General features: G+C 30.2%; 2 protein-coding genes across 4 annotated transcripts; both read left to right on the plus strand.

Moving 5' to 3' along the window:
• The first annotated feature begins 1,816 nt into the window (after nucleotides 1-1,816).
• On the plus strand, nucleotides 1,817-8,151 carry LOC145745494 (podocan-like protein 1). 3 transcript variants are annotated; one of them, XM_082563587.1, is made up of 13 exons: nucleotides 1,817-1,901; nucleotides 2,772-2,897; nucleotides 3,027-3,065; nucleotides 3,398-3,545; nucleotides 4,029-4,234; nucleotides 4,546-4,742; nucleotides 4,817-4,956; nucleotides 5,216-5,348; nucleotides 6,173-6,315; nucleotides 6,422-6,628; nucleotides 6,813-6,972; nucleotides 7,081-7,216; nucleotides 7,317-8,151. In XM_082563587.1, exons 1-13 carry the CDS (start codon nucleotides 1,892-1,894, stop codon nucleotides 7,577-7,579), a joined length of 1,908 nt encoding a protein of 635 aa, XP_082419713.1. In that variant the 5' UTR covers nucleotides 1,817-1,891; the 3' UTR covers nucleotides 7,580-8,151. The 3 variants fall into 3 exon arrangements, with proteins under 3 accessions (XP_082419713.1, XP_082419714.1, XP_082419715.1); XM_082563588.1 differs by lacking the exon at nucleotides 3,027-3,065 and having other exon boundaries at nucleotides 7,317-8,150; XM_082563589.1 differs by lacking the exons at nucleotides 1,817-1,901; nucleotides 3,027-3,065 and having other exon boundaries at nucleotides 2,700-2,897; nucleotides 7,317-8,149.
• A 2,799-nt stretch (nucleotides 8,152-10,950) lies between these two features.
• Nucleotides 10,951-15,412, plus strand: LOC145745240 (uncharacterized). The gene is made up of 5 exons (XM_082563250.1): nucleotides 10,951-12,598; nucleotides 13,212-13,334; nucleotides 13,663-13,728; nucleotides 14,571-14,677; nucleotides 15,338-15,412. Exons 1-5 carry the CDS (start codon nucleotides 10,951-10,953, stop codon nucleotides 15,410-15,412), a joined length of 2,019 nt encoding a protein of 672 aa, XP_082419376.1.
• The last annotated feature ends 27 nt before the right edge of the window (nucleotides 15,413-15,439 follow it).

Here is a 15,439-nt window from a genome sequence, read left to right on the forward strand (position 1 = left end):
GCTTTATGAGCTTCATTATTTACAAACATTTATATTCCAGTAACTTATATTTTAATATTACAAAACATTCTTTATAAACCCAACCCTTGACTATTTGCACGGAAATAGCCCAGTGAAAGAGTAAATTTTTTTCGGTAAAAGCGAATTAACGAGCACTAAGCCGTTTAAATCAATAAGCGCTTAAATTCTGTTTGGCTAGTGTTTAAGTTACCTGTTCGCAGTTTAAGAATTCTATGCACGGCAACAATTCGTTAAAATGCGTTGACACTTTTAACTCAGCAGCAAGTCAAAATAAAACACCATTTATTTGTTACACAAAATGTAATTTTTTCTTATCCGATTTTTGACCACACCGTTTTGGCTTGAAAAAAATAAATAGGGTTTATGACGTCATTCTATGAATGCTTATTTGAGCGTGACGAAAGCATCCGTACATCACGTGACAATAGGATGTCAATCTCAAAAAATTGAGTATAATTAAATAACTTTTAAAAACTGTTCAATCAAACGGTAATCTGCGTAGCGACAGGTACTGAAATAGGGCTTCATGTTATAAGAAAAGGGTTTTACAAACCATACATTTTTTACCAGTTAATATTAACAAAAAATGAAGTTTAGATACTAATTTAAAAACTCTTATTTATTTTTTTTATTTATAAAATTAAAAATATATCAATTTGACACGTGTTTATTTTTATTTATGAGTATACACAAACAAGTGATTTTTGATACGGTGCACATCTCGTTTATAAATGTAAGGTTCAATTTTTTTAAAGTCGCTCGCGGTTTGTTTATTTTTCTAACAAATATTATCAATTAATACGATTTTTGCGTGCTAATGGAAGTTTCCTTCGGAATTTTGATTTATCTTGAAATTGAGATACAGGGACATCTGATTTTCGACGATTAAAAATGCGGCGTTTTCGACAAGAAATTTGCGTGATTTGATGAATAGGTTCAATTAGAGTGGCATTTCCTAACAACACAGACAAAAATAGCTTGGGAAATAACAGTCAAACGACTAGGATACATCACTTTTGTCTGTTATTTTAAGGAAGATTTAAGCTCATTGTATGAAACATAACAATTTCGATTAATGTACGTTTTTAGCAAAATCTATGTAATTAGACCCTTCCAGAAGCAAGTCCGCAATTTTACTATAAAAATGTCACAAGAAAGGGCACCGTCGTTTGAAAGGGGTTTCCAAACAGTCGGCGCAGATAAACTCGTGTGATATGCAATCCGACAATTTTTGATCCGTTTAAAAAAGCTAATATCTTTGATATGATGACATACAAAAGTTGTCCAATACGGGCAATTTAACTTAAAGGCATTACGGATTGCGTGCATTATGCGTAAAGATGATGTTTCAGGTGGTTTATTTATTGTGGCTAGTCATTGTGCATGACAACAAAACGTTATACAATATTCACATTGTGTAGCACAAAGCCGAGGTCGTGTAAATGTAATAAAATCTTGTACCTAAAACGTGTTTTGGGGTCAGGTGAAACTGTGAAAAACGCACTCAAAGTACAGTATCGTAAACACCAGGTACACTACACAGTCAATATGATTGTGTTTGAACGTTGTATAGTAGGCATGGCAGATCTTGTGCACTAACAGTTTTTAATATTTTATGTTTTGCGCATGAAAATTTATTTGATGTTAAAATAGTTGCAGTTTATTTGCGGAAATGGATTTAAAATCTTTTAAAAAGTGCTACCTTTTAGACGGAACTTTGTTAAGTAAACACTCGCACTACATGAGCTATTCAAAAAATTCAACCCTCTGCTAGTGAAAGGAATTGTTTAGTTTATGAACTTGGAAATACTTAATTTTAAAATTCAAATAAAAAATATTATAAGTCGGAAAATATTTTCAAAATTTTATTATGTGTAAAGGTGAGTTGTAAACGTTGGTTTTGTCGAAAATCACACAAAGTTTATTTTTCACATGCCCACGTTTGCTGTAATCATAGCTTTGAAACCACAGTCATTTAAGATAGCTAATCTAACACAACAAGTTAAGTATAGGATGCTTTTAAAATAAAAACCCGCAACCCGTTTTGTTGAAATCAAGTTTGTTATGGGCAATGTATATGCTTTCAAAATTATGATAAATTTTTGATGTTTACACTAACCAATTATTAGAGGTTATGACAAAAAATTTTTTTATAATGTTATTGCTGATAAATTTTTAAAATTTTTAAAGATGGTATGGTCGTTTATTTTAATGAGGAATGTTATTAAATTTTATTGTTTTTACGAGCAGCAATAAATTTATTAATTGGCCACATATTGAAATTATTTTAAACGCGAGGTGCAATAACATATAAAAAAATGAAGTCAATTTTTACTACTTATTTTGCGTAGGCGAGGCTTTTTAAACAACTACATACAAATATGTGACATACAATTTTCGGTCGAAAGCATAAAAAAAATTAAAGCATTTTATTACAAATCAAATCTTTATTTGCAATTTAAACTAATTTCAGAGAATTTTGATTAAAAAGTTTGCATAAATTTAGGAGAATTATTATTATCATAAAATAATCTCAACATTTAATCAAAACTTACATAAATATTTGGGTGCGCCTAAATTACTTAAAATCAAACATATTTTCGTCAAAGAGTTTTTTAATACTTTTAAAAGTTTCGAAACAATAATTTATTATTATTATTAATGTTTTTTAGAATTTAGCAAACACGTAGCTATGTATTTTAACTGTTCCGCTCATAATTAATTTTAATTTACAATATTTTGGGTGGAAGATAAGTTTACTTTCCCGCCAAAGATGATGAATCTTTTGATTGCTCTATTTGCTTTGATGATTAAAATAAATGATGGACAATCGATGAATCCATTCGCGATGGGAAAACTTGATATAGACGAACTAGGTAACTATGTAACTTACAATTCTTAAAATAATCTATCGAAGGAGAAAAGGAGTAAAAAAAAAATTATTTAAAGAAAAAGTTTTATTTTTTTGTGTTATTTAAAGATTTTAAAAAATATATTTTTCGTAGTCAATAATTGCTCTAGGAAGTCGCAGGATCCTTTATTGGGTGGGTAAGCCCCTAAAGCACGAAACACATTTAATGTAGTCTTGTACACACACATCTTTATTTTCCAATTTTTTTTTGATTTTTTTTTAGTAAAATGAATAAACTTCATTTTATTATTTTATTTTTGTTTGTATTTTTGCAACAAAAAATCTGAATCGAAGTATATACATGTTTTAACAAGAATTTAAATTTTTTAGTTAAAAATTTAAATTTTTGATTTCAGCGTTTCTATTTTATTATATATTCAAATTTTTAATGTTTTGATTTTTTTAAGAAAAAAATTTTAATTTTAATTTTCAACAATAAAGTTATTTATTTAAATTTAATTAAAGATATCTTGCCGATATTAAACATCGACGATTGCCCCGAACAATGTCATTGTTTTTCATCTGAAAGAGTAGACTGCAGTAAATCGAATTTGTTTATCGTGCCCTACAACATCGCTAAATCCACCATCACTTTAAGACTCAATCTAAACCAGTACGTGTCTTTGTTCAACTTAAACTAAAAACTTCGTTAAATGACTAAGTAATATTTCTGCCCATTTAAGTAATGTAATTTAAACTGAATAAAAGTTAAATATAATTTTAATATTTTTGTGTATATATCTTTATCCTCGATGTGGGAAAGTCAAATGCCGACTTTAACATAGAGTAACATCAGTTGCTACAACTTTGCCTGTGACAGTTTAGGATATTGTAGATTATAATTTCCCGATAATTATGCTGCTGATTAAGTGCTGACTCAGCAAAAGTTCGTACCGTTTATAGCGCCTTACTCAAGGGCCCAACAGCATAAGAGCAGTGGGGATTGAACCCACGACCTCATGTATGGTGTAGTAAGTGTTCTTACAATTAAACCACGCTGCCGGTTTAAGTAGATCAATTTAAAATAAAATAAGTTATTCTCACAATCTAATTATTTTTACCCTTCTTGCTTAACTAATATTTTATTATGTATTAGTATTAGAAGGCTGACTTCGGAGTGCTTTTATGAATGCCCTCTCATTCGAACCTTGGACCTAGCAGGCAACCAGCTTTCGGATGAGGGGATTCCCGAAGGTACATTTGCACCTCTGATGCAATTGCAAAACTTGTTTTTATCGGACAATAACCTAAAAAAATTACCACCGAACTTGCCGGATTCGCTCGTTACTTTGCATCTTTCAGGTAGAATTAAATTTATTGTTAAATTTTAAACTAATGTATATTATTAAAAATAGTCGTGTAGTGTGGTATACCGTTTAGAGCAGCAGACGAGTCTAAAGGTTTCTGGTTTAAGTCGCACCAAAGCCACGCTGTTCGCCATTGCATATAAAAAAAACATTAAGTATAGTGTTATAAATTTATTGGCTTTCGGGCTATACTTAGTTTATTAAATTTACTGTTTAAACTCAACTTGTAAATAAAAAAATATTTAAAAATAAGGCATTTAAAACAAATCCTTGAACTTTGATGAATAACAACGCTTTTTGTTGTAGGAAACCAAATCAAAAGAATTGACCCTTCCGCCTTGGCATTGAAGGCTCGCTTACGTCACTTATATCTCCATAACAACCAACTAACAAGCGACAGTTTTCAACCCCGCGCATTCGACGGATTATCAACTCTGGAAGAAATGACTTTGTCGGACAATCAAATCTCAAGTTTGCCCCCGTTACCCTCTTCAGCAGAAATTGTAAGGGTCCATTCTCAAAAAATTTGCTTCATTTTTTATTGTAAATTTGGAAACATCGTTTATTTTCGTAATAGATTTATTTGCAAAATAACGGAATGGCAGAAATACCGAGCGGTGCATTTCGTCGAAAGAGAAGTGTGCGGGTCCTTTTTTTAAAGAAAAACCGTTTTTCCGATTCTGGGTTTGAGCGAAATTCATTTTCTGGCCTAAGAGGGTAAATAAACAAATGAACTTCAATAGCGGAGATTAGTAATGGATTATTTGCGGTTACAGCCTTTTGACATTATTTAATTACCAGTTAAATTTCGAAACTACTAACCATGAAAATATTACTTTGACCTCAAATTTTCTGCAATTTAGAACTGGCTAACTTTTCTTTGCATCTTCAAAACTTAGGTGTTGATTGACCTAGTTATTTCTGCAATATTTTTTTACTAAAACAACACATTTTTACCCAAAAATTTCATTTTAAGCTTAGAGTTTATTGATCTTTCCGAAAACAATTTAACAAAGATCCCCGAATATTTGCCGACAAAAATCAAAAGGTTGCATTTGGAACGAAATAAAATTTCTAATATCTCAAGATCGGCCTTAAATCGATTAAGAGTAAGTAACAACTTAATTATATTCCAATTTTTTAAAATGGAATCCACTAAATTTTAAGGTTATTAAATTACAGGTGATTTAAAACATAGATAAAAAAAACTTTGTAAAAATTAAATCAAATAACTAACTTTCAAACATTAAAAAATTTACAAATCAAAAAAGGACAATTTTTTTATTTTTCGTAGACAAATTGCATACTTTTATCGAATTTGCAAGCAATCTTTAACGTTTTCTAAATTATTGCCACACCTATCATGACGTACTATTGGGTATAAATATAACAAAATTGCTGTTTACATAAATAAATTCGACATTTCACAACGAACAAAAATTTAAGGAATTTCAATTTATACACATGTTAACAAAATGGGGATAAAATTCCAATTACTGGATTACGACTCAAGTCTCCCAATTCATTTTCGAGTTTTACCTTTATCCCACCTGCCCTAAACTTCAAATTTTCGGCTTATTTTAATCGCTGGCCATCCATGATTACATGTTTCGAGCCCATCTAGCGATCTGACCGTGTTAGACTGCGCACGTCGATAACATTTAATGTTTTAACCTAGAATGCATGCGTGTGGTCGACCTTACTTCAAAAAAATGCCGTTGTGTATAGATATGATTGATTTGTTTACATTGTATACAATTTTATATACAAACGGCAAACTACCGGAACTTAGTAACTCACCAAGAACATTTAATTTTACGGTGCACTAAATTGAAAAATTGACTTTCTAATACATTATTCAGGTTTTATAAAATTTAATTTTTTATGACAAAAAATAATACAACTTAAAAAAAACTCATATATTTTTTTACAGAAACTTGAGTATTTGTTATTACACTACAACAACATAGACTCGGAAGGAATTGAGAAAGGAGCGTTTAAAAAATTAAACAAATTACATACTCTACATATGTTTGGTAACCAGCTCTCAGAGGTCCCCTCCCAGTTACCAAAAAAGTAAGAAAATGTAACAGTTTGTTATTTAACAATAAAATAACCTAATTTTTTTTAATGAATTTTTGCAAAAAAGAATAAAAACTAACCTGTTAACTATTTTTAACAGATTGCAAAGTCTTATTCTGCTGGACAACAAAATTAACAAAATCTCACGCAACGTGTTCAATGACAGCACAAAGTTAAGAGAACTAGATCTTCGCTATAACGAACTCACGAACCGTGGTATATCACGTGGTGTGCTAAGAAAGGTCAAAAGTTTAGAACATTTAGATTTTAGAGGGAATAAATTGAAGGCTGTACCTGGATTACCAAGGTAAATATATATATAACCGCATGTATACAAAATATTTTTTGGTAAAGTAGAAACATAAAGATACATTTTCATGGTCACTAGTAGCGTACTTAATAGTGCGGGTTTCCAATTTAGTAAAAACCCAAAGCCTTAAGAACGTATACTAATAGTAATAAACAATTACGCAACAATTTCGTATTTTTAGACGCGCAACTACAGTTTTTCTCTCTAATAACCGCATTTCGAGAATACCACCTCGATCAATTGCACGCGCTGCTCTTCTGCGCCATCTAACGATCGCAAATAATCGCCTCGGCAACGAAGGAATTCCGACCAACGTGTTTCGATACAACAAATTTATTGTGGTGCGTTCTATTTAGCTGAAACCTTATTTTAGTTGCAAATTATTGATTTATTGATATTTTAAATTCATTAAAGGCTAAACTTAATGTTGTTTTTTTAATGCTTTTCAGATATTAGATCTAAGCGAGAATAAATTGACAAGCATTCCAGAATATCTTCCGCCAAATGTCGAATTCGTTTATTTGCAAAATAATCTTATTTCTAAAATTCCGAAATACGCTTTTCGAAATTCACTTAAAATTAAAGGTAAATAAAATCTTGTTAAGGAATTTTTAAACTAAAACATTGCTGGAGAAGAGATAGGGTTTAAGCTTTACACTCAAATTTTTGTTGTTGTATTTTTAAGGTATATTTCTTCAAAACAACCAACTTTTGCCTGAAACTGTAATGAAATCGGCGTTTACTCCGCTTCGCGTTTTACAAAGAGTTGATATAACTTGGAGGCCCAGAAGACCAGAGGAAATTTTAATAGTGGCCGAGCATTCAAGACGAAAAAAACGATACGTCCAAAATAAGAGCGCGTGGCAAAAATGCTGGCGCATTACTAAAGTGGCGTGTTTGGAGGATAAAGTTATGGTTTTACCTCAAGTAACACGGGGGTATACCTGAATCGGCGGGGTCACAAAGTTGTATAGATCATGTGTATAAATCACACACTTCTTCTATCATCGTTTAACGCAACACGGCTACTTGGGAGGAGTTTAAACGAACAGAATATCGGGGAAAAAACTCGAAAATGTCGGAAATATTAACGATCAACTCAAAATATTTAAAATACTAAGTTCAATTTTTTTAATGAAAATTTTATAGATTTTTTTAAATTAAAAAAAGATTGGGCGTTTTCGTAAGTTGTTTTTTTACATCTGGTAATAAGCTACTAATTTTTAACAATTTGTGTTGCGTTATGTTTTACTAATGTTAACCAAAACAAACCAAATATTAGCATGGAAATTTGGGTTCGAGGAAAAAGGTTTTATAAATAAAATAAAAATTTAAATTTATCCTATATATTTACATTAAATAAATTTATCTCTAAACAAAAGCAGCACCAAGAATTATGATTAAAACTATATCAGGTAAAAGTATTTAACTTGATTGCTAGTTGATAAAACTGTTAACTTAAAATAAACAACAATACTTCAAAACAAAATCAAACGAAAATTTCCTACATGTTTCTTCTTCTTTAGCAATATACTGCCAAATTTTATCCGCTTTTTCTCTTTATTTTAAACTATTGCCTTTTTACAACAAGACTTAATTATGACTATTAAAGTTATGTTTGGACAAATATCTTGGGACGGATTTTAATCAAATCATTTTAATATTATTGCTAAAACTGTTGTTAATATTATTACCGCTATTAACAAAAGTTAGTGCAGACAGTGAACAGCTTTGATCACTACTATTTTCTTACTTAAAAAGCGCCTTGTGTAAAGCGCATTAAACTTCCTTGTATAAATACACAACGACTAACAGAAGTTTTTATCTGCCATCCAAGACTATATACTGTTGAGAGCTATGCTAGATTGTTTAATTGCATATATATTTATAAATCTATTTTGAACGGTTGTTTCTTATAACTAAGCCTCTTAATGCACAACTTGTATTAATAACATCAATTGTTATACTAATCAAACGTTATACTGATTTTAATTACTATACAACATTTAGTTTAAAAAATTAAACACTACAAATTAAACAAACTCATAATATAAAAAATGTCAAACGTAACATTTTAAAGGAGTAGGCAAACCATACAAAATTTTAACTGGTAAAATGCAACAAGTCAAGCTATATCCCCTATAACCAACTAGTTCTATTTAGTCTGCAAGTTCCATAACCAACTATAAGCCTATAAAAAAACAAACCAAACTGCATTACCAAATGGCTTTAATTAGTCTATAACAAACAAACCAAGTGATACATACAACAAGAGCAAACTATCTACCAAAAAACCTAGCGAGTGACCTAAAGACAACCACAGACTAAAGCGCAAAGACTCAGGCATAAATCAGGGGAAAACAGTTGCTGCCATAGCGTAGGTGATCCGATATTCAAAATTAAGAGAACAGTCGATTAAAGCTATCGGCCTAAAGGCACTACAAGCCGATCAGACGCACTTATAAAACCAATGAATATCCACGTACGGAGAAGCGGTTGGCCTCCCAATGTCTCTGGGAGGCCTCCCATTTATACTTGCTCCAACTGTTGGTTTAACGTCGAAATCTTGAGCGTAGGTTATGCCTAAAACAAAGCTATTTGTGGTCCTTGGTAAAAACCTAAGTTTGGTTAAGCTTTCGGTGTGAATTTGAATTTTGTAAATGAATCTAGAATAATTTTTTATAACATATTCGCGCAGAGCAACGGATTGAGACAAATAAATTGCAAAAAATATTTAAGTCTTTTAACCTGAATAAATCTGAAATAAAATTATTATTTTATAACAAAAAAACAGTATTTATTACCCTATTAGTTAGTCATTAATTGCTTCGAAACGCTTGAAGCAATCCTTTGGAAATTCTTGAACCAAACACATTTAAAATAAATCTTTTGAATGGATAGAAAATAAAGCAACCAGCTATAAGTTCTTCTTTTAAATTTACAATAAAATTTAAAGCAGCGTATATGGAAATACTATTTTGATACTATAATAATACTAGGGAATGTGCGTTTTCTTTCACAGTATTAATACACTCAACGTTCAACCCAGCTAACACTCAACGTATATATAACTTTACAGGCGTTATAATAACGTTTTTGTTTGGTTGTAAAAAATAAATGTTAAAGTAAATGTTGTAGAAAAGTTATATTTTGGGTATAATATATCTAAACATTTTTTATAAAATATTAACGTTTATATTACGTTTTTTAAACGTAATGCGTTAACACAATATTTTGGAATTACTGTAAGGTTTTAATAACGTGTTTTACATTTATTGATAAGTTTTATTAAAAATTGCTAAATCAAAACAGTGTTTAAAATTGTGGTTTTAACTCCGATTAAAAACCAAATCAAGCTTGTCCATTGTTTTATGAATTAAACCTTTAATTTTTAAAGCAAGTTGTATTTTTAATTAAAAAGTAAACAAACAAAAAATAAGTTATAAAAAGTTATATTAAAAAATTCGTTTATATTAAATTATAAAAATTATAATTTATTTTTAAAGAAAATTTTTAACAATTGGTGCAGAAATATATTTACGGTCCTTCTTTTAAAAGGCTAAAATACAATAAAGATTACATAACTTTAAAACACTTTGCGCTACAAAATATAAAAAATACTGTGACGTAATTGGGTCTTGTACAATTTTTGATTTCGATCGTGACAGTTTGACTCCATTTTTGCCTTTTTCTCTAGTTGAAGCGCGTGAAATTTAATTTTAAATTTAGCGCGAGTTTCGGAGTCGCTGACTTTAAGAATTTTAAAAAGTTGAAAAGACGCAGAGAAAAGTTTATAGATTTTAAAATTACTAGCTTTTAGCAAATGTTTTTCATTAACGCAGTTTTTCTTATAAAAGTCGCATTTATTTTTGTTTTTACTTCTGCTTGTTGCTTGTTAATTAGCTAGGCCATATAATCTGTTCTTATTTAGATTGTGGTTCAGGTGTTAGTAAAAGATGAGCTATTATAGCCGCGTTACCTAACACCTAAAGTAATTCTAAGTGTACTAAACGTTAAACGTATATTAAAAAAATAGTTTTATGTATCTTGTTTAGTTGTGCAGTTTTTGTAAATTAAAAAACGTTTAATAAATAAAATAACTGATTAAACGGTTAGAAGATTAAATGTCTGAGTTATGTATTATAAGTTTTAAGTCTGATTAAAACTATGTTTTTTTTAAATTATTAACAGTCAGACAGTATTCAAGTTTAAAATTGTTTTTGAATTTTTTTTATCTTGTGTGCTCGTTTTTTTTTAAGTGTTTGTAATATAACAAATCATTTATAATATAACAAATCATTTAACTTGACAATCTGACAATGGACAAACTTGAAAAGCGAAAGCTCTACCAACGTTCTTGGATTCGCGATAAGAGAAATAAAGCAAAAAAATGTAAAATGCAACAAAATATATTTCCCATTTTGTCTAATTCGGACTCTAATGAAATCGCAATAGTGCCATTGCCGGAAAATAAAAGTAAATCGGACACTACTTTAAATGCTAATAATACTAATTTGCCTATTACCTCTAACATGTTGAAAAATGATTTAAACGTACAGAACGTAAGTTATTTGAAATCTAATACCGCCACTGCATTTGAAACTGAACTAAAAAACTGGGTCAATCAGTTTCAAATAAAACAAAATGCTACAGATCATTTGTTAAAATTACTTCAAAAAAGTGGTTTTCCTAATCTTCCGGTAACTTGTCGAACTTTACTATCTTTCCTAAAGTCTGTATCAATTCAAGAAAAATCTGATATGGAATTTTTTCATTTTGGTTTAACAAAACAAATACAAATGCTTTTTAATAACGCTCATTCCATTCAAAATTCCATTAATTTGTCCTTTAATATTGATGGACTTCCTTTATTCAAAAGTTCTCAAAAATGTTTTTGGCCTGTTCTTTGCTCAATAAAGAATAAAAAACGTATAACCGTTTTCCCAGTATCTGTTGCCTATGGTAGCTCCAAGCCAAACAATTTGGATTTTTTAGAAACTGTCATTGTTGAACTAAAAGATTTGGTATTACATGGAATTCTCATTAATGATAATTTGGTAAATGTTAAAATTCATAGTATTATTTGTGATGCTCCGGCTCGATCATTGGTAAAAGCAACCAAACTTTATTCCGGTTATTATGGATGTGACAAGTGCACAGATAAGGGGATTTGGGCTCGTCGCGTTATTCATCCGCAATCAAGATTTGTTAAAAGAACTGATAAATCTTTTCGCATGCAAACAAACGTTCCACATCATCATGGTACATCCCCATTTTGTACATTGCCAGTTGATATGGTTAAGGACTTTCCGATTGACTATATGCACCAGGTTTGTTTGGGTTGCACTAAAAAACTAATTTTGTGTTGGATGCGTGGTGATCGCAAAGTTCGGTTAAGTAGCACTCAAATTAATGAAATTTCAAAAAGACTTCTTTATATTAAAACATCGATACCAAACTGCTTTGTAAGAAAACCACGTTCTCTTAAAGAAATTGACAGGTGGAAAGCCACAGAATTACGTCAGTTTTTACTCTATACTGGAAAAATTGTATTAAAAAACATTTTGCCAAAAACTCTTTATATTAACTTCTTAAAATTGAGTTCAGCTATTGCCATTCTCGTAAATTCTTCTCTTGTTGGGTGTTTTGCCAATGTAGCCCAAAATCTATTAACTACTTTTGTTACTGAATGCAGTTCTTTGTATGGGGAAGAATTTTTAGTCTATAACATTCACTCACTAAATCACCTTGCTGACGAGGCTAAATATTTTGGAAACTTGGATAACTGTTCTGCATTTCACTTTGAAAATTACATGCAAACTCTTAAAAAATTAATTCGATCTGGAAAAAATCCACTTGTTCAGTTAGTAAAACGATTAAAGGAAATGAATATTTCAATAAAAAACAAAACCCCAGTAAAATTAGTTTTTACTACAACACCTAATAATGCTTACATTATGAACGTCGGCAAATCGAATTTTTTGTGCATGCAAATTATAGAACAAAGGCCTAATAATAAATATGTGTGTCGTATTTTTAAAAATATGTGTCCTATGTTTTTATTACCGTGTAATTCATCGTCTTTTGGTGCTTATCAAAGTAGATTAAAAAACTCGCATGTAAAAATTTTACATTTCGATAATTTTCCGTCCAGAGCAATTAGTTATGAACACGGTAATAAAATTGTATTTATGGCTATTCTGCATGATATTTGCATATTGTAAAATTGAAGTTAATTAAATTTATCTTTTTAGAAAAAATTTGTAACTAAAAAATGCAGTTTGTTATTGTTGAATTTAAAAATGAACATAGCGTAGAAGTCGTACATCACAAATGGCTTGTTGATGAAGATGATGTAAGTATTAACTCTTATACTTAGTTATGAACCAATTTAACGGCTAACAAATAGAGCATAAAATGCCAAATTTTTAATTTAGTTGAATCCTAAGTGTTACTGGCCAAGAATGGGAGGAAAAAACAACCTGGGGACTTTACGATGTCAGGATATTGGCTCGGGCAGGTACATGTTTGGTTATAGTTATTCAAAATTTGTTTAAAATTATATATGGCTTCTTTTTAGATGATTTTGCTAGAGCTATTGTAAAGTGTAACAGGGCTATGGAAACTTCCAATGTCGAATCAAGTGACGACACTTTAGAGAGAAAAAGAAAAAAACCTTTCCACTATATTGTTGAAGATGATGGTAAGAACTAGTTTAAAATATTTAAAATTAAATTTAAATAAATTATTCTTTTTTTATACTTTTAGAGGATGAACCAATGTCATCACGTGCGAGTGAAGCTCTACTTGAATTACCCGCGGCATAAAAATCGCCGATTATATGTTCAAGTCAACAGGATAGTAAGTTTCCTAATTACGCAAATTTGTATTAGCGCAGCTCTTGTTTTTTAAATTGTGTTTGGGTGACACTGTTTTTGTAAGATTGCCTATTGCTATTTAATGGTTTTATTGCTATATTTTGTTCACTTGTTTTAACGATATTTTTATAAAGTCACATATTTTTTTTTCAGCGTTATCAGAATCTTGTTCAAGCGTGGTCGTCCCTAAAGAAAGGCGTTCTTCTGTCGAGCTATTGGGTAATTTTTAAATAATGTGTTTTACAGCAAACTTTATTATTTTAATGTATATATAAAAAGTTGTAGACGAATTTCTCCTATTGACCTGTTTAGTTCATTTATTTTTACTATATTACTATATAAAAATCAAGAAATGATAATAGACATGATAAAGCAGACCTCCTCAATGTCAAATACTAGAGATGAGGAAGTAGAAGCACCTAGCGTTGATTTTTTTAGATCAGCCATTAAAAACTATGGATGACTTATTAAATTTCGATATTGAGCTCGGGCAGACAGCTAAGCGCCGTGATATGGTTTGTTTAGTTATATTAAACCAATTTATGATTAATAATTTAAATTTGTTTATGATTAATAGGCTATTAAATGTCGTTAATTTATCCAATTTTAATGTGTGCATATTTGTTATTTTTAGGTACGATTTTTACTGCCGTTGAAGGGTAGTTCAATCGGCGATACCATTAGGCGCGCGATGGAAGCCATAGGAACTTATTCGATTTAGTCGAAATACAATTTCAAAGGTAGAAAAGGAAAACTCCCTTTTTGCAAGACCACGATATTTCAGTGTGTTAGAAGTAAGTAACGATTTATTTGGTTTTAAATGTTGATAAATTTAAAAGAAAGTCTATGTAATCTACTGGTGGGAAACCAAGGTTACTCAGTTGCTTATCTCTTACTCCCCGCTGATATTCTTGACACGCCGTTTATCTTATTATATTGTCTCTTTTGTATTATTTTAATTTTTCATTAGTGACCTAAATCTGTTTTTATTTTTTATATAATTCTTTTGACTTGAAAATTCTTAAGTTGTGCGCTTTGAATATAAATTCTTTTCATTGCAGGGGCCGCAATGAAAGCTCATCCGAGAATCGAAACAAAATTAATCGAGCATGAGATTAAAGAAACGCTAAAACATGCCCCAAACAGGCCCGGTGGTTCAAATTATAAGGTATGTATTTTTAACTACATAAATTCACATTTAAAACTTATTTACAACCAGTTAAATTTAAAAAACGAGTATTTAAAAACCACGGGACCATGAAGTGTTTATCACGTCATTTCTTTTTATGTCAAGTTTCGACCTCGCAAAAAAATTTTAAAAAAATACGCAACCAACTTAAAACAAAAATATTGGGTCAGGTATGTTGTCTGACTCTAGACAAAACAACAAGCCGTTTACCATAGAAGAGAATTTCTCTATAGGTATTTCTCCATAAGAGAGAATTTAAGAGAGCCGTAGTGTTATTATGTTTTGTCTAGAACCGGACACATATGTGATCCAAAATATTTTACGTCTGCTAACACATCCGTATGACGTTCCACGTTAATTGAATTCCGAGCGCTAAAAATTTCATTTTTATTTTTGCTTTAAATTTTAAAATCACGAAAACTACCCATTAATCAATTAAAAAGGCGATTCTCGTGTAAATTACAAATTTGCCAATATATTAAAAAATAGCACCTTAATTAGAAACGATTCCTTTATAGGTTTCTATCTATTTATTCATTGTGGCTTTTTTATATATATATTGGTCGCTTAGCTCTTATGTTACCAATTGTTACCTTTCTTTTATCTCAACATTTAGTACCATATTTTAAATATTTTTAGAAAACGAAAGATAAATCATCATCAAACAATGGAAGTTCGCCAGAAGCACTAACAGTGCCGTTCCCGTCAGATTGAGAAAATTCTGATTTTAATGATGAGTGA

This window comes from Corella eumyota, chromosome 3, assembly GCF_963082875.1.
Source record: "Corella eumyota chromosome 3, kaCorEumy4.1, whole genome shotgun sequence".
Classification (NCBI taxonomy): Eukaryota; Metazoa; Chordata; class Ascidiacea; order Phlebobranchia; family Corellidae; genus Corella; species Corella eumyota.

Excerpts from the sequence above, each read along its gene's own strand:
- LOC145745240 (XM_082563250.1), top strand. The coding sequence starts at position 10,951 with ATGGACAAACTTGAAAAGCGAAAGCTCTACCAACGTTCTTGGATTCGC. Across the intron at positions 13,729-14,570 it reads TTCTTCTGTCGAGCTATTGG|GGGCCGCAATGAAAGCTCAT; the intron begins GTAATTTTTAAA and ends TTTTCATTGCAG. Across the intron at positions 14,678-15,337 it reads CCGGTGGTTCAAATTATAAG|AAAACGAAAGATAAATCATC; the intron begins GTATGTATTTTT and ends AAATATTTTTAG.
- LOC145745494 (XM_082563587.1), top strand. Across the intron at positions 4,743-4,816 it reads TACCCTCTTCAGCAGAAATT|ATTTATTTGCAAAATAACGG; the intron begins GTAAGGGTCCAT and ends TTTTCGTAATAG. Across the intron at positions 6,629-6,812 it reads GCTGTACCTGGATTACCAAG|ACGCGCAACTACAGTTTTTC; the intron begins GTAAATATATAT and ends TCGTATTTTTAG.